The 23,892-nt window shown below is 46.5% G+C and overlaps 2 protein-coding genes across 4 annotated transcripts; one reads left to right on the plus strand and one right to left on the minus strand.

The window, feature by feature from the left end:
• Positions 1-1,972: 1,972 nt before the first annotated feature.
• On the plus strand, positions 1,973-3,026 carry LOC139055253 (uncharacterized). Its single transcript, XM_070532739.1, has 2 exons — positions 1,973-2,153; positions 2,213-3,026. Exons 1-2 carry the CDS (start codon positions 2,048-2,050, stop codon positions 2,992-2,994), a joined length of 888 nt encoding a protein of 295 aa, XP_070388840.1. The 5' UTR covers positions 1,973-2,047; the 3' UTR covers positions 2,995-3,026.
• Positions 3,027-13,328: 10,302 nt separating this feature from the next.
• On the minus strand, positions 13,329-21,620 carry LOC139055267 (uncharacterized). 3 transcript variants are annotated; one of them, XM_070532742.1, is made up of 4 exons: positions 21,549-21,620; positions 21,245-21,449; positions 16,221-16,495; positions 13,329-14,269 (listed from the first exon to the last, which is right to left on the minus strand). In XM_070532742.1, exons 3-4 carry the CDS (start codon positions 16,491-16,493, stop codon positions 13,886-13,888), a joined length of 657 nt encoding a protein of 218 aa, XP_070388843.1. In that variant the 5' UTR covers positions 16,494-16,495; positions 21,245-21,449; positions 21,549-21,620; the 3' UTR covers positions 13,329-13,885. The 3 variants fall into 3 exon arrangements, with proteins under 3 accessions (XP_070388843.1, XP_070388841.1, XP_070388842.1); XM_070532740.1 differs by lacking the exon at positions 21,245-21,449 and having other exon boundaries at positions 21,549-21,586; XM_070532741.1 differs by having other exon boundaries at positions 21,245-21,579.
• Between the last annotated feature and the right edge of the window lie 2,272 nt (positions 21,621-23,892).

Below are 23,892 nucleotides of genomic sequence, written 5' to 3' on the forward strand. Positions count from 1 at the left end.
GCAATCCGTATAGCGCGGTATCCTGTGAGCACTCCACGACCAGTGAGATGCGCAAGGCGAACCTGGCGAAATAGCACAGCGAAAAATGAAAGCGCGAACGCGGAGTGCAGTGGGGGATGAAATGGAGGATCAGAGCGAGGAAGAAAGCGTAGGAGGAGGGTGCAGCGGTAGCCTGAGGAGGAAAGCGAAGGAAGCCACCTTGAAGCACCACCAGATGGCACTCATGTCCGCGCATCCGCTGCAGCGTCGGCACCGGTCGTCTGGGGGAAAGAAAAAGAATCGGAAAGCTCGCCTTCGCGCGTAGCGTTAATTCGCCGCAAGTGGTTGATTACGCAACCGTAATATGACGGTTGCATAAGCTACAGTGGCCGGGAAGTGGCAACTTCAGATCACGGTAGGAGTTTAAATGTGCCGGCATGGAAGCTTCCTATAAAACATATTGCCGTGGCTCAGAATGCGCTACGAGGTGAAAAGCTTCAGCCAAACTTGTCCGAAATTGCTCAGCCAAGCTTAATAAGAACGAGGAAGAAGCAACACATGATGTTGACCTTTTGATGACCTTTTGAGCAACACATGATGTTGCTCAAAAGTTCCGGTGACTCATCGGCTTTTGTGAAGACCCAATTCGAGAAATCTAGATGATTCTACAGGTCCTTATCTTCTAAGCATTGTTGCTGGTTCAGGTGGTACGGGTGAAAGGCCGTCATTTAGAATCCTCCAAATTGATGACTTGGAAATCGGTACCTGGGCGGCCACGTGACACTGGTGACACTGGTGACGCGCTTCTGCAGTTCTAGTAGATAGCTCGTGTATTTCGCGTTTTTAATAGCTTGCGTATACATATAGCTTTGTTCTTGGGCACTTGTCCACGATACTGCGCATCTACGGTATCGAACAGCGGGTGGTGGTTAGTTTACTGTGATATTGAAGTAGTTGTTGCTGACCTGAGCGGTCGTGACTAGAGATGTAAGCGGTCGAAGAAAACATTAAAAATTTCGGGGAAAAAATATATTTTCGTTTTTTTCAACCAGGATAAAATTGGAAAACGTGAAAGAAAATAGAGCTTCCCCCGCGGAATTCTGTTGCGATGCGGCTCCTTTCGACGCATCTAAAAGTTTGGTCAAAAGAAGGAGTTCGGGAGTCTGCGAAGCGCCTGGATCCACCCACGTGGCGGCGAGGGCTTTGCTTCAGCCAACCCTCGAGACCCCTCGCCTGTCGCGTACTGTAGATTCCCCCTTCTTCTGCGGCATGTGGAAGAAACTGGTCCGAGTTTGGAAATGTGCACGCCAAGCTACGCAACAGGCTCGCAGGGGGCCGCGTGCAAGAACTTGTGTACGTGCACTCGAACCTCAATGTCCGGAAGGCTTCGTCCGCTGCACAGCGAAGCGTTGACGCGTCGAGCGGAAATGAATCGGACACAGACTGATACAAATGTCGTTTATGACGCTTTGATGTGAAATCAATGCCTTGACGTGAACTCGTGCCTAGACTTTGAGCCCGGAAGATATGCTGGGACTCTTCTGACGCAATAATGTAACAATTATATTCTTTTCAGTGTTAGAAAAATAAATGTGTTCCGATTTTTCATAGCTCTGTCCACAATCGTCTTTATTTCAATTTTTCGTATTTTTCTAAAGAAAGAAGATGAACGAAACCAGTTTTTTTCCCGCCTCTCAAAAGTTTACGAAATATTACGTCTCTAGTCGTGACGTATACCCACAGTGGGAGATCGGCCATAATTCTTCCTTCTCTTCTACTGTCCTCTTTTAAACCGCTCTATCTTTTTGCCCCCTGCCGAGTATCAGGCCAAGGATACGCTTCTCCACCTTTCCTCATATTGAACTTTCTTTCTTTCTTTCTTTTTTTCGTGAAAGAAAATACCCTTCATACAAAAAAAACACGGATATTTGGTGCAAAATCTAACCACACTGATGTCGAGTTCATTTCCAAGACGTCCTTTTCTTTTCTGAGCTTCCATGCACGTGGCGTAACGTGCGACTGGCGCCTGCAGTCACCTCGCGCCACGACAAGAAAGAGGAGAAACGCCATGGCTCACATTCGAATGGTAGCTATGTGGATTTTCTTGATCGTAGCGGTCACCGGGCTGGGCGCCGCCCCTACGGCTGTCGGAGCAGAGGATCAGGATGCCGCAGGTAGGAAATGTGGTCGACTTGGGCGGCGCGCCGCTGATACTGCTCCTTCCCCCTTGCAGACAACCCACAGGCCCAGCCCGCGTCAAGGACCGTCGTCGTGGCCGGATCCGTTGGCGTGCCGCTGAGCGTCAACTCGGCGCTGGCGCCGGCCAGCCGCCAGGAGTACGCGGCTGTGCAGCCGGCGGGCGGCTACGGCCCGGTGCCGCGCAGCAGGCTGCGCCGGAACGCCCACAGGCGTCGGAGGCGCCTGGACAACCCGCGCTACTACTACCCGAACGGCGACTACTCGGCGGACACAGAGGTCGGCTGGGACAACTACCGCCGGCGAGCCGTGCGCGAGTCGGCTGAGGTGGGCCGGCGCTCGGACTCCTACCAGGCACCCTACGCGTCTCCGCTGGAGTCGGACGCCGCCGCTTCGGCGGAGCGCTTCAAGGTCGACGAAGGTCAGAGGGAGCCGGAACAGGAGTACGCGGCCGGTGGGTACGACTACCGGACTGGCTACCAGCGCCAAGGCTATCAGAAGCAGCGACGCTCCGCCGCCGCACTGCCGGCACCCAGGCGAAACGCCAAGCAGTGGGGCTCGTGGCAGTCGGACTACGGCGGCCATATGCAGCAGTCCTGGAACGCGCGCTACCCGCAGTATGACTACGGTGAGGCAGCCGTTGCATACGCCAGGAAGGAGCCGTCCAAGTTCTATGGCCGCGAAGAAGCCGCCTCGGGCGTGGCCGATCCGGGCGGCAACGCGGCTTCCAGCTATGCCGCCGATGTGGCCGGCCAGGACGGAGTAGTGGAGCGCGCTGGAGACGCGCCGGCTGTCGCCCCCGCCGCCATCCCCCAGTAGTGCAGCAATAAACCGAGGAGAGCACTAGCAGATTGGAAGTCTTTCAAACAGCCCGAGTGAAAGCAACCCCATCACACTCGTCAAGAGCATTCTGGACAAGTGTGACGGGAGTTAGCTCTCGCGCTTATCACACGGTCATGCACTACCAGCGATCATTTACGGCAATCGGAGCGAAGCCTATTACATTGGTGGCGTGTACGTACATTCTTTGGAAGGAAATATATTCATGGGAGCTAGGGCGCGTGATTCATCTTCGATACGCAAGATTATTCTACCACCTTCATAGGTCCCGTCAAAACTGCTTGCTGCATAATAGTCATTATGACAATCGGTCATGTATATCAATACCACGCTTATCTTCTTCTGGTGGAGGGTGGGGTTTGGAGGGTATTGAACATTTCGTGAAGTATTCATGACCATCTTCATCGATGTCATTTCTCCATGATATAGAGCTGATATCATAATACATAAATTGTCCATCGTTTATACTGCTTCAAGCAACCGATCAACAGTGGTCGAAGAACAGATGCTAACGTTTTGACAAGGAATAACGTTCCGATCCCGCTTGTCGACACGTTGGCTTCATGCACGCCTATTGTTCGGCCACTTTTGATCAATTAAATCTCCATCTGCCATCTACGGTCGAGGAAGAAAAGGCCAAGGAGGCCAACCCCATTAGTGAATCAAACGAATTTTTTTAGGGTGAATGCTAAAGATTAAACTCACCCCAAGTCCTTTTTGTGCAAGCACAATTAAGAACATTAGACATAGATACAGGTAGCAGTGTCCCACAGGTTATATCTTCCCCAAATCTCAACATTAAGTTACACAATATTTATCTGAAGAATGCTAATATGTTGCGCAAGACCTATTTATGTGGTCTTCTATCAGGAAAACGCAAAGTATCTCCAGACTAAATACATAATTGCTACTGATGCGTCCGTGTGTGACGAGAGAGCAGGAATGGGCATATTCACTCCGCACCTTGGTTAGTCTCCCTGATTTTACGCACATTTTTCAGGCCGAATTAATGCCCATCATTCTAGCCCTGTGTAAGTTGCCATCAAATGAGTCGGCTTCCGTTATTTTAACAGACTCGCTATTCGTGTGCTCAGCGCACACTGAGACAACAGACTAGAAAATATTGCTTACATTTGATTGTTTAGTTCCTCAAGATTTACAGGTAGTAAACTTAATCTGGGTACCGGGTCACTTTGGAATAAAGTTAAACGAAATGGCAGACTCTTTTGCCAAAGCTTCCCTGGATGACCCGGTAGTTTCCGTTTTGCCGGTTACGGCGTACGTCACTTCAGCAAGATACAGAAAATTCTGTCTTAATCAAAAGGCTACAAAACTTGCACTGCTGTCGAAATCGGACTTCCAGCACCTGCAGTTCCCGTGGGACTATCAGTGGATTCCATCACGTCAATATGAGGTTAATTTACAAGACTGCGATGCCGCATTCCACAATTAAAATTTTACTTGCACAGGGCTAGTCTGACGTAGTCCTCTCTCTGCCACTTCTTTAATGAACCGGAGACAACTGGTCATTTCTTCTTGTCCTGTCATCGAATTCTCGCTACAAGGAAAAAGACTTCTCGAGGCTCCGTTTCACCTACTCGGACTGCCATTGACTTCCCGAAACATCCTTTCTGTCGGCACTTCGGCTCTGGACTTCACCTACAGGGACGTTTGCCTTGTCATATGCAATTTCATTATCGATGCAAAAAGACTGGTGCGATAATTTAATATTATCCTCCTCATTTACTACAAATCTCTCATGGGAAATTCTGACTTTATTTCGACCGCCTTTAATAAATCCGGTACAATTGCTCTTTGATTTGTATTATTAACTCATATTATTTGCCTTTTATTTCGTCGTATTATTTTGCTTTAATTGTACCACTCGCTCCTTGGCCAGTCTCCCGAGGTGGGTATGTGCCATGTGAAGGAAATCATCATCATCATCATCATGTTGGTAGTGCATTGTTCTTCCAAGATGGCGGTTCCAAGCGGCGGGAAGCCGAGCTTACCTACCATGACATAAAACGTCAACAGCTCAAGGCGAGATCCCGAGCCCGACAAGATGGCCTTTTTTTAGAGGTGTGTGCCCACAACGCACATTGCAAATTGTCCGCAGTAAACTGCAAGTAGCGTAACTTGTAAATTTTGCGTGAAACGCGATGACCATCCCAATGGTTTATGAAGCGAAGAAACTACTTCGCATTTCAAGTCATGAAGCTCGGCAAGCAACTGCGCAGAGGAGGGTGAAGACGACACACAAGCAGCGAAAATAGTCTCCGTCTGAACAATCGTTCAAGCCGAGATACAAACCCAGGTCAATGTTGAAGTACAGATTTATATACTGACGGACACAGGGACTATGCCATCTAGTTGATGTACAGCTTTTAATTTTTTACAAAAGCTACTACTGTAAATGAAACAGCATCCTCAGCCCGAGTGCTAAGCATCGGTGTACACCACGGTAAACTATACCATATACTTTTCTTCGAATACCTCAATGTATTTTGGCTTCTAGCGCGAAGTGAAACACGGACACAGAAAGGAGCAGACAGGACGAGCGCTACGAGCGCGAAGTGAAACACGGACACCTTTCTGTGTCCGTGTTTCACTTCGCGCTAGAAGCCAAAATCATGTTACCGTACCAACTCGCCCAACTGTCTATCCTTTTGCATTACCTCAATGTAGTTACAGACGGCAACATTAACTGGCCTGATCAAATGAATGCGCAGTTTGTTCTGAATCCCTCTCTGGGCTGCTGTACATTATAACAAGCTTGTGGTTATTTTACTGCCAATGTGTTACGTATCCTTTACGTCGCTTTCATTTTTAACGTACTGCATGGAGTCGTGGGGCTGAGCTTGCAACAGTTATAGTGATCTTATGCGAGATTACAACGATAACAGCACCTTCGAGGCATGTTCACCTGAGTGGGTCATCGTTTTATAGCACGCAACTACTTTCGAATACCTAGATGCAATTACAGGCGCAACATTAATTAGTGCTATACATTTTTTTATTGTTACTAGATGTACCTAAAGGCAATTTTCCGGAATAAAAAATGCTACCTTTTGACACCTTGCGTATGTCACAAACGTGTGCTACTTTAGGTCAAATCGTGAAAGTCAATAATCTCCTCACACAAAGGGACAGTAAAGACAATCATTAAATTAGTTTGAACTGATAAAAGCTCATTTCAAAACTCTATTTTCGTTAATTTCGCGGTAACGTTTGTTATCATAAAATAAAATCAAGAAGTTCGCGCCTAAAGCGCAGTGCTGGTATACATCATTAACGGATTTTAAAGAATTTTTTTTCTTGCATTTGTATTGGGGCCGTTATTGCTAAAGGGGCAGTGGCATTTCAAAACGGAACACGTTTGACTGTGGCCGGGTTTTTCGAAATGCTCACGTTTTACTTTACATCATCGTACATTGAGTGGAACGGTGACGTGTTTATGCGAATACAAGGTGTTTGTACCGAACCTAGCTTGGCACCGTTCCTAAGTGACCTGTTTTTAGCAAAACTAGACATACGCTTAATGAACAGTCTTGACATTTTAATGTTTTAAGAATTCTCAGGAACGTTGTTGATCTTATAATAAGTTCGGACATTTCCCACGGCATAGCCTAATCCAGGAAGTCAAGATTTTAGAAATCTGCCGGAATTGTTTTGAGCGCCTGGACATAAGGAAGTATAATATGGATAGAATTGAACATGCTCTCAGGAACGGAGGAAGCCTAAAAACAGTGAAGAAGGAACTAGGAATTGGCAAGAATCAGATGTATGCGTTAAGAGACAAAGCCGGCAATATCATTACTAATATGGATGAGATAGTACAAGTGGCTGAGGAGTTCTATAGAGGTTTATACAGTACCAGTGGCACCCACGAGGATAATGGAAGAGAAAATAGTCTAGAGGAATTCGAAATCCCACAGGTAACGCCGGAAGAAGTAAAGAAAGCCTTGGGAGATATGCAAAGGGGGAAGGCAGCTGGGGAGGATCAAGTAACAGCAGATTTACTGAAGGATGGTGGGCAGATTGTTCTAGAGAAACTGGCCACCCTGTATACGCAATGCCTCATAACGTCGAGCGTACCGGAATCTTGGAAAAACGCTAACATAATCCTAATCCATAAGAAAGGGGACGCCAAAGACTTGAAAAATTATAGACCGATCAGCTTACTGTCCGTTGCCTACAAACTATTTACTAAGGTAATCGCAAATAGAATCAGGAACACCTTAGACTTCTGTCAAGCAAAGGACCAGGCAGGATTCCGTAAAGGCTACTCAACAATAGATCACATTCACACTATCAATCAGGTGATAGAGAAATGTGCGGAATACAACCAACCCTTATATATAGCTTTCATTGATTACGAGAAAGCATTTGATTCTGTCGAAACCTCAGCAGTCATGGAGGCATTACGGAATCAGGGTGTAGACGAGCCATATGTAAAAATACTGAAAAATATCTATAGCGGCTCCACAGCCACCGTAGTCCTCCATAAAGAAAGCAACAAAATCCCAATAAAGAAAGGCGTCAGGCAGGGAGATACGATCTCTCCAATGCTATTCACAGCGTGTTTACAGGAGGTATTCAGAGACCTGGATTGGGAAGAAATGGGGATAAAAGTTAATGGAGAATACCTTAGTAACTTGCGATTCGCTGATGATATTGCCTTGCTTAGTAACTCAGGGGACCAACTGCAATGCATGCTCACTGACCTGGAGAGGCAAAGCAGAAGAGTGGGTCTAAAAATTAATCTGCAGAAAACTAAAGTAATGTTTAACAGTCTCGGAAGAGAACAGCAGTTTACAATAGGCAGCGAGGCACTGGAAGTCGTAAGGGAATACATCTACTTAGGGCAGGTAGTGACTGCGGAGCCGGATCATGAGACAGAAATAATCAGAAGAATAAGAATGGGCTGGGGTGCGTTTGGCAGGCATTCTCAGATTATGAACAGCAGGTTGCCATTATCCCTAAAAAGAAAAGTGTTTAATAGCTGTGTCTTACCAGTACTCACCTACGGGGCAGAAACCTGGAGGCTTACGAAAAGGGCTCTACTCAAATTGAGGACGACGCAACGAGCTATGGAAAGAAGAATGATAGGTGTAACGTTAAGGGATAAGAAAAGAGCAGATTGGGTGAGGGAACAAACGCGAGTTAATGACATCTTAGTTGAAATCAAGAAAAAGAAATGGGCATGGGCAGGACATGTAATGAGGAGGGAAGATAACCGATGGTCATTAAGGGTTACGGACTGGATTCCAAGGGAAGGGAAGCGTAGCAGGGGACGGCAGAAAGTTAGGTGGGCGGATGAGATTAAGAAATTTGCAGGGACGGCATGGCCACAATTAGTACATGACCGGGGTTGCTGGAGAAATATGGGAGAGGCCTTTGCCCTGCAGTGGGCGTAACCAGGCTGATGATGATGATGATGTTAGCCCACGAATCACTGGTTGATAACGCTTTGAAGTATTTGAATCTTCAACTAAGCTTCTTAGACAAACACATTTTTTCATCTACGGACTAACAAGTTGGCCAAGCGTGGTATTGCCAACCAGAAATGCTGTTCGGAAGTCTAGTTGCCACTCTATAAAGTCTGGTCTACAAGAACACTTAGCAGTTCGATTCGTCTATTGGCGGCAGGCTATATACCCTACTCATGTGCTTGTCTCAGTCGCAAGTAATGTGTTGAAAAAAAAGAGCGGTACCGACGTGGCGCCCGCGCGAATTCGCATCCAGGAATAACGCATCTGTTCATTCCTTGAGCGAAAGTATAATGATTTACAGCGTGTCATTTTCATGTGGTCGAAAATACATCGGGCAGAATCAGGCCGCTGTATAAATGGCAGGATGAGAGAGAGAGAGAGAGAGAGAGAGAGAGAGAGAGAGAGAGAGGAGGGAGGGAGGGAGGGAGGGAGGGAGGGAGGGAGGGAGGGAGGGAGGGAGAATTGCGTTACCTGGTATACAGACGGGCACCGGTCAACAGAGTGCAATGACTGGGGTTATTTTCCGCTTCCCTCAAGGTGCAGCAATCAGTTGCCACAAAGAGTACGCGAGAAATTCATGCAGCGCTCGTAGGTGGTATGCACCCATGAATGTTTTGCAGGGCGTGCTGGAACTGGCGGAACCAAGTGCAGACGTGCGGCCGTGGTAGCGCTCGTCTCACGACTGCCGCCGGCATTCGCTCGAGGTTCACTCGCTGTGGCTTTGTCGTCAGCTGTCCCGCCACAAACCCGCAGCCCCTGCGCGGGCCGTGCCGACAGATGTTGACGGGAGTTGAGATTGAGGGCCAAACAATGAAACCTTCCTTACCTCAATAAGGAGGCCTTCATTGCGGTGAGGCCACCTTATGTCACTCCGAAAGCTTCCTTATGTACTGAGGGGCCCTTAGTGAAAGTTTCCTTGGTGCTTCTTCAGCGTAAGGTAGCTCCGAAGCGATACACTCTGAAACAGAATTACACCCTTTGGGTCGTACCTTGCCACACAACGATAATCGCTATCTGTCTTGTCCGCATTTCCTCTCTGGGCCTGTTTACGCTCGAGCCGCCCATCGCCGCAAGCCGCACCGCACGCGTGCGGTCGCGCGAAAGATTGCACGTATCAAACACTTGTGCACAAATTTCGGTTTACAATGTGTAAGGTATACACTGTGTACACAGTGTAAATGGTAATTTATGCCCAAGTCCTGAATATGTGCAATTTTTCGCGCAACCGCAAGCGTGTGGTGCGGCTTACGGTGATGGCAGGCAGATGACGATTATCGTTGTGTGACAGATATACACCCCAAAGGGTGGACCTTTGTCTAAGAGTGTACCTTCATGGGTCCTTACGCCGCTCCTTGTCCTGAACGAGCGCTTCACCCGACTGCTTAGCCACGTGACGTTTGCTTGCGCTAATGCGCTGTCGCTCACCTGCAGAGAAGCGCGAGCACGGTACGTCTTGTCAGGCATGTTCATTTCAGTCGCACGTTCGGCATGAGTAGGGTTCCTATAGGCGTTGCTAGGCGTTGCAAGACGCCGGAGTGCCAGCGTTGCTGGAGCCCATAAAATGTTGCGCTATAATGTGGTACTTTCTTACGTTTAGTAAACGAAACTAGAAGAAAGCGTGCACGCGTCTCTATATTAGCACTTCCATTTAAAAATTATGTGACCATACAACATCTATTTATTGAATAACTGTGTTCGCGTAAAGCTTTTAAGAGATCCTCTCGAACCTAGGCATGCGGCAACCGCTCCTTACGTGAGGACGGGCGAAGGGAGCTTTCAGAGTACGCTTGCTTCCGCCATCGGTCAAGGAGGCCTCACGTAAGGTTAGGAAGCGGTCGAAGGAAAGGAACGTATCATTGTTTGGGCCTAAGTGCGCTTGCTCTATAAGCGCAGGCGCGAGAGTAGAGGACTCGGGTATTTTGTTGTCACGAAAAGAAATGCGCCTCTTAAGCGCAGCAGAAAGATAGCGTGCGTCACGTGTACATATCGGGTGTCAACTACATATACGATGTGTATGGACAGGCGAATTTTGAATAAACGTTGGTTGCTAGCGCGCTCCCGTGTGTGTCTTTGTGTGCCTCAATCAGTCCTTGAATTTTAGCGCAACCCCTGCACAGTTCTCGAAGCTTGCTATGTTCAGTGTTTGGCTCTTTTAGAACACCAAAGCAGTGCGTCTTTACATAACAATAGTTAACAATGAAGACCCGAGCCGACACCGCCAAAATTCATGTCAGTGAGCTGGGGCGGGAATTTCATGCAAGGCGGTGCCATGGCGCGCATTCTCGCGTTCTTTATTTATTTTTTATTTTTGGCTTGGCAAACCTCTTATCAAGGTAAGAATGGCTTTTTGATATTGTATAAGGGTAATTTACTTTTAACTTAAATAATATTTCTCGTTAGTGTCACTTTAGGCGCATATCATTGTCCATCTCATATGACTGCCAACAATGCCCGCCACTTGCCTAGCTCATATTCCCGTGGCGCTTTGCTCTTGCGTGTGTAGCGTGGTTGCTTAGCATACCTCTCGTCCTCCTGTAGTTGTACTCGCTCTTTTCGTATAGTGCACACTTTTGTACATCATTGTTTTTGATCTTTATGTCTTCCTTGCCGCTGTATCTACAATGAGCTATCTTGCTTCTGAGTAAGTGGCAAAGGGACCCATTCCTAGCCTCTATCTATGGACCCAGAAAGTGTTTGTATCTCGTTATATAATCCGTGAAAGTCTGATAAACATCAGCGCGATTCCAAGATGCAGCAGTCACAGCAATCGCTTTCCATGTGACGAAAAAATTGAAGGGCGCTTAGTTATCCCTATGGGGATGAATGCGAAAGCATTGCGACCACCGCGCGATGCCTATGCTCTTTCAGTCGTCCTAATTTAACTGCGCCTTAATTAACACCGAAGGTCGTTGGTTCGACTCCAAGCAAAGATCGTGGGTTCGAGTGGCTTAATTAACTGTTCCTTAATTAACTTCATATTGATTAACTACACCTTAACATCAAATGACAGGGGGTTCGAGTGCCGTAATTAAATCTACCTTAATTACCTTCGCCTTAATTAACACCAATGGTCGTGGGTCCGACTCACACCAATGGTCGAGGGTTCGTAGCTTTTTTGGACTATCGCGTGGTCACGCCAACGATGGATTTTCTGCCTCATGAGCCATATAATGCTTTCGCATTAAACAAAGTACATGGCCTTTGGGCGAGGACCCCATTCAGATCTCGACGCTAAACATTGAAGGCTCCACGCTGACATGATTACATGCAAGCGTTTCAGAACAGCTTCGTTAACCTTTTCTCCATCGTGCTGGGCCTGGCCAAAAGCGGCGTTCATGATGTGCAACAACGCGTGTCCTCAAGCGTGCAGTAGCGACGAAACACCGTACATAGCCTCTAGTTATTCGACAACAAATATTAGAATATAAGTGTAATGTCTTGAAAACTGCGGAGTCGCCATGAGAGTCAACATTCGCACTGGTCGTCATCCACACAAACGGCGCTTTCTTTAGCTTGTGAATTTGAGAGAGCCCGACATGCTCAAGACTCCGCGCGCTGATGAGTTGCTACATCGTATGTCAGGTGCTTAGACAACTGGAGACTGTTGTAAGAACTGATTGAAGTCTCTGGGAAAAAAAGTTGAATTCGCAATGTTTGTCATACGTCACACAATGGTTTAATCGGGTTTTTATGGTATGTATGTATGTATGTATGTATGTATGTATGTATGTATGTATGTATGTATGTATGTATGTATGTATGTATGTATGTATGTATGTATGTATGTATGTATGTATGTATGTATGTATGTATGTATGTATGTATGTATGTATGTATGTATGTATGTATGTATGTGTGCATGCATGCATGCATGTATGTATGTATGCATGCATGCTTTGGTTTAGCTTCAGCTTCGGCAGCTTTCCAAAATGTCGAATATTTCCAAGATATGTAATGAATTTTTCCGATATATTAGTTAAATTCTGGAATTCTTGACAAGGCAAGAATTCCAGTTCTGTCGAAAATTATTGCTTCGGCCATGAAATTCAATCAAAAGCATGTTTTGTCAGCGAAGAAGTTAAAATTACGTACGTGGGTCTTCCGCAGTAGTGTCGAAGGTGCTGGTAGTGCCTCAGACATGGTGAATCGGGCAGTGTGCCTATGCGACTCTTTCGGGTTACACATACATGCCCGTAAAATCAGTGTCACGCTGAACCGCAAGCAGGAGGTGGCACACCTTCCTTCGCATTATCGTTGGTTTCTCAGGGAACTGCACACTTCCCCAAAGAACCAAGAACGCATTTCAAGAAAGGTTTCATCCATCGGGCTCAAATATTCCCAAGCCTCATTCCGTATTCGTCATCGGCATTGATAATTTCTGCTTCTATTTCATAAACGCTTTCCATTGACTTCATCTATTCATATGCAGATATTTTTTCCCGCTATTTTCTCGTGAGCCAAGCAACCATTGCTGAAATTCTTTCGACGCTGGTAACGGCTAGACCGGTTTTGTAGAAATTATAAGTAAAGAACAATTCATACAACGTATAAGACAGCGCACAATTTACGCGAACATGAGGTCAGATCGAAGCGTTCGCAGGACTTGCAAGGTACCGATGCCTGCGCATAACCACAAATCTCAAAGGTGGCGCGTCACGCCGGTGTCGTGGCTCCGCCACAATTCATGCACAGTTGTCGAGTTGAGGTCGTGCCCTTTAGAAGGCAGCAAAATATTCCATCATTTTAATAGTCAAATGACAAGTTTATTGTTTCACACGGGGTGCGCAACAAAAGAAGTTGTTGCCCCGTGTGCTATGAAGGAAACCAGGCAGTGAACTATATATGCTGTTCAGGCGCAAATGCAGACGTAAGGATGCCGCTGTTGTGGCAATTATGTGAAGACGAGCGAATGTGTGATGTCGAGTTTTTTTTACTTTCTTTGTCAAGTGAACTAGTGTTACTCCAATTTGGCATATATCTCGGACTACAAGCTCCCAAAAGTTCGCTTTTGGGAACGGAAGCGATGTGATTCCACAATTCATTGCACTTTAGATAAACTTTTTCATTCATTGTTGGACGCTCATTGCATCTAGCATCTGTATGACAAAATTCTTGGCTCGGTTTCACCTCGGTGCCACTCTTGGCGTATTCTGTGCGCGTGCGTGTGTCCGGGGAGAGGGGTGCGTGCATGCGTCCAGGTGCGCGGTGTCCATCACTCTTTTGCATGAACACAAACTCCCTGCCTTGTTATAACAACACCTGCAAGATAGCTTGTATAACGTACTACGTTTTCACCACGTTGCGGCTTCCTGTTTAACAGCAGAAATCCTACGATTAAAACACTGAAAGGAACACTTGACTCCATGCCCTTCTGCTCACTGTGACGACCCGTGGTCTACAAGTTTCTCGCTTGCGATTGGCGCCGACGGGGGCAGATCTTGAGGCACGGGAATGGATGGTGAGGCACCTGTGCCACCGACAACGTCAGGGACATCCGGGATATCTGGAATGTCTGGTATATCCGGGACATCGGGAATGTCAGGAACATCGGGTATATCACCAGACAAGCCTACAAAACCTGGCATGGCAGGCACAGCGGGAAGTCCGGGAAGTCCGGGAAGTCCGGGAAGACTTGGGATGCTTGGTAGGATACCGAAGCCGGGTACAGAGAAGTTGAACTGGGGCATTTGAGGAATCTGAGGCATCTGAGGCATCTGAGGCATCTGAGGCATCCACGGAACTTGAAGTACCTGGGGAGTCTGGAAAGTGAAGCAACAAGTGTGGGGTAGACGGCTGTTTTAATCCCATTGGTCTGGTTCGTCTTGACTCATTAGATGAGAAACTCGCGAATAGCGGGCACGAGGGTTCAAATGCCTTACGGAGGGATATTTTATTCGCGCATTTCTCGTACAGTAGCATATTTCTCGTACACTAAGCCCGTGCTTCTGTGTCTTAATTCCGGTTACCCCACCCATTTGAGAGGTCAAAAACATTTACGTTTTCTTCATGCACGTGAGCATGTGTCCCTTCATTCAGCACGTATCATGTGTCCCTTCATTCAGCGCAGAACAAAAGATAAAGGTACATATTGCTTTACGTACTGTTGTGCTTCTTAAATCGCCAATTATCTGTTGAGTTTCGGTTCAGTCGAGGAGCTAAACAAAGAATTGTTAACACCACTTCTAGCTGGTTTATGTACATCTGCAAAATCAAAAAATAATGATTGGAGAGAAACGTGACTCTTTTATTGTAGAACTCGAATTATTTATCAAACCAGTACAGTGAAGAAAGTGGCGTAAATGAAAGTTACCGCAACGGCTTCACATTCATCGGAAAAAAGTACCAGCGAGTCATAACTTGCTAGAGCTGGCAAATAGGGGGCAAAGAACCCGAATTTGCCGGAGCTTCGCGCTTTTGTTCATTTTTCTTTGCAGTTGCAGTGTTTGCGCCAATTTCGAGGCTAATAAAAAGTCATGTTATTAAACCTGTGCAGCTTTGTCGGAGCCACAAGGCACCCTAAAGCTACCACAATGTGTGTGTGTGTGTGTTTTTGTCTCATGGCAGCGTAGTTTTGTGATATAGCATCAGCACTTCGCGGGAACCTTTTACTTTAGCGTCGCGCTGCGCATTTTGCAGAGTCGTCGGGGTTGTTTCCTCGGTATACGAGGCCGTAGCGGATCTCTCGCGCGCCGAGGTACGCAGTCTACTGATATACGCTGCTCTCCTATTACTATGGCGCCACCGCCACGCCATTCGGCGAGCTTGAAAAGGGATGCCTGTGGACACACGGCAGCTCTCACGCGGGGAGGCGTCATAACAGAGACGCGGCTTCTCTGACCGCCAGCTGTGTTATATATTACGTGCTTTTTCTCGAAATAAAATTGTGGCTGGTGTCGGAGTAAGGACTTGGCTGATAACGCAGTTCAGTTTTTATTACAACTTCCTTTGGGAACTACGGTGGGCTTCTCTCCGTGCACCCCGAAGGCACGTGTATCACCTTTTTTTTAAAGAAAATAAAAAAATGGCCGTACGTTTCTTCTATATTTACTTGTGCGCGGCATGCCGGGTTGTCGTCTCTAAACATGGCTGCGGAAGCAGTCACGCTAACCCAACAAAGTAAATGCTAAAAGCGGCTCTTGTCAATACTGCAAAAAAAAAAAAAAATGCGTTTGTGTTTTCTTTTTTTTTTCCAGTTGCTTAGGGTCAGTTTACATAATTCGTGCTTTAACTTTTCTGTAGTACGTACTTCAGTTTACATACCCGTGTTTAAGAGCGACCGCCGAGCTAATTTCCCGTATCGCTGATCTTATGTCTCCCACCTCCGTCGAATAGCGGTGACGGTGACTAGCTTTATTGACGGTGACTAATCATAAACGCTCATGAGTTCTATGCTAAAAAGCCTAATTACCACCTGACGAGCGTTGAAAGTGTCATACAATGATCGTTCCAGTTCTGAACGACAGGAGCTCCTCGTGCATTTCCACATGCCTGAAAAACGGTCGACCTGCACCAAAAACCGTAATTTTATCCTTCCTGGTTTCGTTCTGTAGTGTAAAAGAATATAAATAAAATGCTTCCTGGTTTAGTTTCGGTTCCCGCTAACCCCCCCCCCCCCCCTCCAAAAAAATGTTTTTTTTTTTGTTTGGTTACGCTATATTGGAGGTTATTTTGTGCAGCGACATCGATTTACACGCAGGCTCCCGCACACACCTGAAACCCGGGGAACGTCCAGTTGATGACCGCGAACTGGAAGTTTGGAACTTGGAAGGTCGGTACAACCACGCCGACCCCTGGGAAGTTGAACCATCCCGGCGGCGGCGCCGGAGGCTGCGGTGCTGGTGGTGTCTGGGGTGTCGATTCAGCTTGGCGTTCGAGCAGCGGGTTGAATCCCGGGTGTTGCGGTGCGGCTGCCGTCCAGTGGCATAAGGATCCCAGTACCAAGCACGTCGAGGCGCACAGCAAGAACGATCTGAGCTGCATCATCCCTGTTTGATTGATCGAATAATTAATTCATTCTGCGGTCTCGCGCGCGCAGGAGCACCGAAAGAAAAACAAGAGTGCCTATACATGTCGAACCTGTTCACTCCGCGGTAGTGAGTGAACGCGCTAGGAAGTGAGTGAACATCTGCAATTTTTCGAATAACAAATCAAATATCCTTACATTCCACTTGGCATTCAAGCCGATGGCAACATCAAATCGCAACTGCTTTAAGTTAAGGTTATATAGAAGTTTTTAAGGCGAAGCTCTTCATACGACTACAAACGTTCAAAAACGTTATATGGCTCTTTTCACGCTATTGTGAAAAAAATACAGTACTCATGACGTTAATATTTTAAGAAAATGTGGGAAATGTTAAGGGCGATATGCAGGTAACTTTCGAGATGTGCCTAATAATTAGGGGTTAAAGGAAATTTCCTAAACCTTAGTTTTCAGCCTGTTTAGGGGTGTTATGTGAAACGCTTACTAAGTTTCCCCGCTTCCAGGGAGGGCAAAAAATGGTATCGATCTTATATTTAGAGAAAATGGGGCCCATGCTATGGTTGACATGTACAGAAAATTTGAGAGAGAGAGAAGAAAGAGCAAAGGCAGGGAGGTTAACCAGAGGGAAAGATCCGGTTTGCTACGCTATGCTGGGTGGAGAGGGAAAGGGGAGATAAAGTGATATGAAACGGGAGAGAGAGAAAGAACGGGAGATCAGATACCCAATAACGGTCGGTCACCGAAAATTTGTAGTGTGCATGGTAATTATATGCTTTGATATATTTACTGAATACTCACTTTACGAGGCATATAGTCAATTTTACCGGTTTCCTGGGCGAACTATGCTAAGTACGTTGTTTATATTTCGCTTAAGCAGGAAGTATATTGGGAACAACGAACGATAAACGTTTAGTCTGTATAGGTTAATTACAGCTTTTGCAGAAAAATAGTTATTCGGGTGTTCCAGAATATCATACTGTCCTTTTTCGCGATGTTTCCCAGACTTCTAAACCAACTGTACAACACACCGAGCTCAAGTTCAGCGAAAACAGGGGGCCCGTCAAGTGCAATGTGGGGCGAAACTTAAACGTTTCAAGCCGAATTAGAAGCATTGTATGCAATTACTGAATCTGTAGTCTAGGATGTTTATTAATGTGTTATACGAGGTTCGTAGTGGAATTCCCTGGTGCCCTCTTGGCCCTCGGTGAACGATATTGAGGTACCTTGTTTATAGTTCTTTAAAATTAGAAGCAAGGTGTGGGTAAAGTAGGTGGAGTTCAAAGTGCGTGGACATATTACAGCCTTAGTAGTAAATTACGTTGGGAGCTATTAAACTAGGACAAGCTAGAGGGGTGGCTACGTACGCAAGCAATCAGAAGAATTCAAACTGTGATTTACGAACAACCCATAATTTATTCCGCTGCCCTATAGGAAAACTATGAAGGCAACCGAGACCAATAATAGCAAATGCGGGGGTGGGGGGTGGGGTCACTACGGCCAAGGTTTTCGCGAAGTAAAAATATGTGTGGATGGGTTACTGCGCTTGTAAAAAAAATCCTTAGCAAGTGCTCGAAAGTGTTATATGCAGGCAATATATCAAACTGGTTAGTCACATGCGGGTAACTTTTTTCATTATATATGTGACTAAAAAAAAGAAACGGAAATACTTATTGGAACTAAAAAAATTATTCATTAAATTGTGGGGTTTCACGTACAAAAACCACGATCTGATCATGAGGCACGCCATAGTGGGGCTCCGGAAATTTGGACCACCTGGGGTTCTTTAAAGTGCAGCTAAATCTAAGTGCACGGGTGTTTTTGCATTTCGCCCCCATCGAAATTCGGCCGCCATGGCCGGGATTCGATCTCGCGACCTCGCGCTTAGCAGCTAAACAACACAGAAACTAAGCTAACGGCGGCGGGTAATTTAACTTGGAGCGCTCTGACGATCCACCGCGCCTCCTATGACGTTAATTATGTTGTATTGTTTTCATGAGGTCACCCTTGAACACGAGTGTTCGTTCTCCGTCGAAAGCTGCTCTCGCAGTAGCAGGTGCATTCACACGCGGCCGTTCTTGGCTGCGTCTCAGTGTAACTGCTCGAAAGGAACAATTTCGCTGAAAATGGGTTGTGATTCACGAAGGTGACACGTGTGTGCTGCCTTTTTTTTTATCTTAGAACAACAGAAAGCTGAGCGAGTTGGTAAGCATTCAGGTCATTGGAAGGCAGGAGTAAAAATTTGGGGAACGCTTAAGCTTCGCCTTTAAGAGCGGAACGTGGTAGCATTCAGAGACCCCTGACTGCTTTTCATGCTTCCTGGCAACTGCAGCTTATGTAACCGTAACGTTTACCTGGAAACGCTGGCGGGGAACGCTATGCACGAAGGCGAGCTTTCTGGCAGAAACGCAGCGTCTTGCGTGGGTCGATCTCCTGTTATTGTTTCGCACTTTTGATATTTCTGTCTGAGAAGAGCAAACATAAAAGATATATGCGCTGTCGGTGTTTTCTTTCCACTACAGTTGTTTATGGCTGCCATTCTCGAAATTCCGAGAAATAAGTTTGTAAAAAATGACAGCAAGGTATGAGCAACTTTGGTGGTAGGAGAGTGGTTGGGTATGCGTGGTTCGGGGAATTAGGTTCGAAATTCCTCTTGCCGAAGCGACGTCAGGCGCCGGACACTGGACGCCGACTCGACGCCGAATTTTCTGCAACGCGGGACCCTTAACGCTATCGCACTAAGAACACGGACGTAAGAGAAACAATAAGGACAAAGCAGACGCCGGCGTCTGTGTTGTTCCTTTCATTCCTCCTTTGTCCAGGTTTTCTACACTTGCTTCTTTGAACCAATGATGTCTGTCGAAGCTAAAGCTATTTGCATATATATATATATATATATATATATATATATATATATATATATATATATATATTTAATGTTCTACCTTCAGGTCTGGCGCGAAACCCTTCGTCTTGTATATATATAATCAAACAAGACTGTCTGAGTATATATGGTGCGGGTTTGATTCTGCCCAGCACCGAGAAAGCTTTAAAGCGTTGTTGTTTTTGTTTTTTGTCATCGAAGAGCGGCGGCATATACCCAGTGATCTAAGCTGGTGTGAAGGTGGTTAGATACAAACGGACAAATCACAACATGGGTGAAGTTCCCACTTAATGAATCCTAATCGCATTAAAACGCGAGAAGACAGCTGCTCCAGAAGTTTCAATATGTGACATCACATCGTAGGATATTCAGTAGCTTGATCGATGGCACCAATAGCGCTTTTGCCGCGCATAAAAAAAATACGCAGCTGTATTGAATGTGCATCATTGCACTTACAAGGTCACAATACAATCTACTTATATACACTCGCATTTCACTTACAACGTTACCATGGTCTCCCCTCCCCAGCAGCTTACCGTCAAACAGCCTAGGCAGCATTAAATGCGATAGCGTTTGCACGTGTTCTGCACCAAGCCGGGCGCCGCGTTTCTTTCGGCGCTGCTTTCAAAATTTGTGTGCATGCGAGATAGAAAACACACGGCAGCATAGATATTGCACGGCCGCTTACTGAAGGTCGAGGCTCTTGCGAAAGGTATATAGTGAAGGAAAGGGGGTGGAGGAGGGAGGGTAGAAGAGTCGAATGCCGCGCACAACCAACTGAAGAGGTCGTAGTAGAGTATCGCAAATTGGCAAAGGGTTATATTGAATGAGTGGGGAGGGCGGAATAGACCTGAGAAATGGCGCCGCAAGTAATGGTGCAAACTTAGTATAGGCCGGTACACGGAGTCTTGTTGGAGATGTAGAGAGATATGGCGAGGCGGGTATAGTGTTTGTAGCAAGGGCACTGGCGACACGCCAGAGAATGGCAACGGAAATACCGAAGGCGCGAAATAGAAACCAGAACGCGGCGGCAGAAGCGTGAAGCCCGAAACGAAGCTCAACAATGGCACTTGGAATTCACGAACGACTTTATATAGCGTTACGCTTGCAGCGAAAAGCCTATAAGGAGGTGCAATGGCAGAAACGTGAAGCTTGCAAGCAAGGGGCCGAGCGACATGATTACGGAACTCTGTAGGAGGCATGGGGCCAAAGCGCTAACGACGAGAGACGCAAGAAGGAAGCTGAGGCGTAGCAAAAGCTGAACGAAAGCATCTTGAGAAGCAGTGTCTTGCGCACCTCTATACTATTCACACGTGGGAATACGGTTCCTGTGATCAGTCGGAGTGACGAAGTGTATGCGGTGCAATTAGCGTAGCATTATATCCCCTTTATATGTAATCAAATGGCTCGCTCCTGACTGTATACCTTCAAATGTGCACATGACTATACATGGTGTTTCCACAACCCAACTTGGCCTCAGGTGTTGCACGTCGTCCGTTTGCACAGTACAAGACAGCTGCTCAGTTTTTCTCTGCTCGGAACCCAACGGAGAAGCCTTTCTGCGTAGGAGCCCATTGTTTTAGGAACCGCGGCAGTCAAAGTTATCAAGCGAAAGTTGCTGTTTTCTGCAGCCACCTAAGCGGCCCTGTAGCGGATACGAAGGGCGACGGTAGTTAGCACCGATGAAAGCATAATGCTTTCGGCAAAGTTAAAAGTATACTTTTGTTAGTTGTTTAGTGGGACAGGTTCGGCTACAGATCGTATTTCTTTGCATACAGTGGCATACTGGAAACCTTCAAGTCATTCGACACGAAACGGATCACGCGTGCAGTTCGGCATACTTGCAGAATGGTCGAAGATGACGAGACCTACCTTGGCACCTGTGTAACTCTGAAAGAAACAGCCACCTTTGACGCAGCCGCAAGCCCGAATGTCCAAGTCTCTTGATGTCATTACAGCTTTTATCGTGCTTCGCGTCGGAGCCCTCGGACACGGCACGCAACGCTGGCTACCGTGACACGTACTTGCGCTCTTAGGTAATTTGACATTGAGTTCTGCGGCCCCGTCCTGTGTGCCGCTAGAGGAAAAAGACGTTTACTGGCCGCGTTCAACGCGACCCCTCGGCGGTTCGCAAGGAAGCGCGGGCTCACTGTTTTTTGTACACACCACTGCTCACCGTTCATCTCTATGCGTCGTTACGGGGGTAAGCGTTCATTTTGCCGGAATGTCTCCGCCCCCAAAACTTCTGCGGACAGAACCATTCGTTGTTTCTATAGCTCCTTTTAGGGCGCACAAAAGTGTCGTTCTCTTTTTTACTAGTTGGCTATCTGCAGCGGCTGCTAGACCTACAAAAACACACACTGTGTGGGAACGCCCAGAAAATGGGGCGTCTTACGGTGTGAACTTCTTTGTGCGGCGTGAAGCACAACAGCCTACAAATGGCTTCTTCAACTTCTTTTAGCCGTGTACCAGATGCCCTTAAACGATAAAGTGTTTTTACCATAGCGCGCGTGATCGAACACAGTGTGTGCCCGCAATGCGTTCCATATAGCACGCGCTGCTTATGAGAGTCATCGATAGGGCTACTTTGCGTGCGCAGACGGATTTTCGAGGCAGCTCATTGGGCATCGCGAAATGCTGTAACCATTGAAGTGCCCAAGCTATGCAAGCATTAGAACTGGCTGCATGTTTGCATGTTGCCATTATTTCTCACAGTTGTAGAGCGTGCTATGCGCACAATGTTACTTGCAGTCAGTAAAACAGCACAACGCTGTGCTGGTCACGTACAGTCAACCACAAATTTTTACGGAGCACGAGATCTGAGCAAAAAGCGCAGCATAGTATTCGCATTTACAGCCTCTACTAGTATATTGTCACGTAGTAGTGGCGGTGAATAATACGGCGGCAAATCTGTGAATGACGGAACTGACTTTTATTGGGCAAACTTGTGCCCACGAAAGCAAGTTACACTTAAAGCGAAATCGTCGAAATCTGATCTGCTGGTCAAGCGCGTCAGCTTTTACACATGAGCCATCGAAGATTCCAAAGTAATAGCTGGTGCCCGCGTGTCTTCCAGAAACTTCTACACAATTCGCGTCGCACATGCAAACAGATTACGCAAGCTTCGGTGACAACAGACGGCAGAAAGAACCGTCGATAATATTCGAGATACTTCCGATACATGCGGGCGCGTCCTGCGCTGAGCGATAACATTTGACGGTGAAAAGCGGTCACCCGAAAAAGATAAACAAGTACACGTGTGAATATACAGGTTGTTCCACATAACTTGAGCCAAAGTTTAAAAAATGAAAGGCACTCCGGACGCGAGTTGAACCGAATGCATAATGTTGGCACGGGCCTAGAGTTGCTCAGGCTATTTCTTTTATTATCCCCTTAACTAACGGATTAGTTATTTTTTATTAATAAACTATTTAAGTATTGGCTGCAGACCCCAAGTGTAACACGCAAAGTTGTAGAGCACCTTCAGAAACCTCTGAATAAATTCTTTCCAACACGATCTATCTTGCGTGGTCCTTTTTTTCCGCGTTCCAAAGACAGCCCGTGAAATATGAAAAAATACCACGTGACGGAGTGCTTGCGCACTGTTATTGTGCTGCTCTCAAGCGTGTGATGGATGAACAAAGTTAGCTGCAGCAAGACTGTCCCGCAATAGGGCATTTGCACCGTCATGCGATAAGGGCCGCATGCCCAGATACCTACACCAGGCATAACGCCCTGTCGCGAGCCAGTCTCGCTGCAGTAGACCTTGTTCATCCATCGCACACTTGAGAGCAGCACAATAACAGTGCGTGATTGCCCCGTCGCGTGGTATTTTTTTCATATTTCACGGGCTGCAGTTCACTATATATTGACTAATCGACTCATGTTCCGTATCATTAATAGCACTAACTGAAATATGGCTCGCTGATGTTATCCCAGATAACCCAATTTTTGTCAGTGAGACACGTTTCAATATTTTTCGATGTGATAGATCAAACCGTAGAGGAGGTGGTGTACTTTTGACAATAAAAGATGATTTGCTGACTGTGCCGGTAATTATTACTTGATTTCTCGAATGTGCATGGGTTTCTTTAAAGTGATGTTCTATTGATATAATTATTGGTACCGCCCTCCTAATATGAATGATTGCTTTTCTGGGAGTCGTAATTGACAGAGACCTGTCTTGGACTCCGCACGTGAATTACGTGAAAAAGCAGCTGACTGCTATCTCACCTGTTCAGGTTCCTTGCAGGAAAAAGTTGGGGATTATCTATGCACGCTTTGTTACAGCTGTAGATTCCTTATGAACCGTTGAGCAAAATTGGGATTTGTTTAAAAATACTTTTATTAACCTTATCAATGAATTTGTGCCTCTCATGTGCATCAAATGTAACAGCAGCGCACCGTCGTCGTTTAATCAGAAGTTGCGGCGCATGAACAGTAAAAGAAAAGAAAAGCGATTTTATCGGCAGGTAGTAAAAAAATGCTTGTTTGAGTACGTGGAAAAAGTACAAGAAATG

This window comes from Dermacentor albipictus, chromosome 1 (genome assembly GCF_038994185.2).
Source record: "Dermacentor albipictus isolate Rhodes 1998 colony chromosome 1, USDA_Dalb.pri_finalv2, whole genome shotgun sequence".
Taxonomy (NCBI): Eukaryota; Metazoa; Arthropoda; class Arachnida; order Ixodida; family Ixodidae; genus Dermacentor; species Dermacentor albipictus.

Bases quoted from the DNA above. Each gene is read 5' to 3' on its own strand.
- LOC139055267 (XM_070532740.1), bottom strand. The intron at 14,270-16,220 runs GTGTGTGCGGGA...TTCACTTTCCAG, and splicing joins GGACGTTCCCCGGGTTTCAG to ACTCCCCAGGTACTTCAAGT.
- LOC139055253 (XM_070532739.1), top strand. From the start codon at position 2,048: ATGGCTCACATTCGAATGGTAGCTATGTGGATTTTCTTGATCGTAGCG. The intron at 2,154-2,212 runs GTAGGAAATGTG...TCCCCCTTGCAG, and splicing joins AGAGGATCAGGATGCCGCAG to ACAACCCACAGGCCCAGCCC.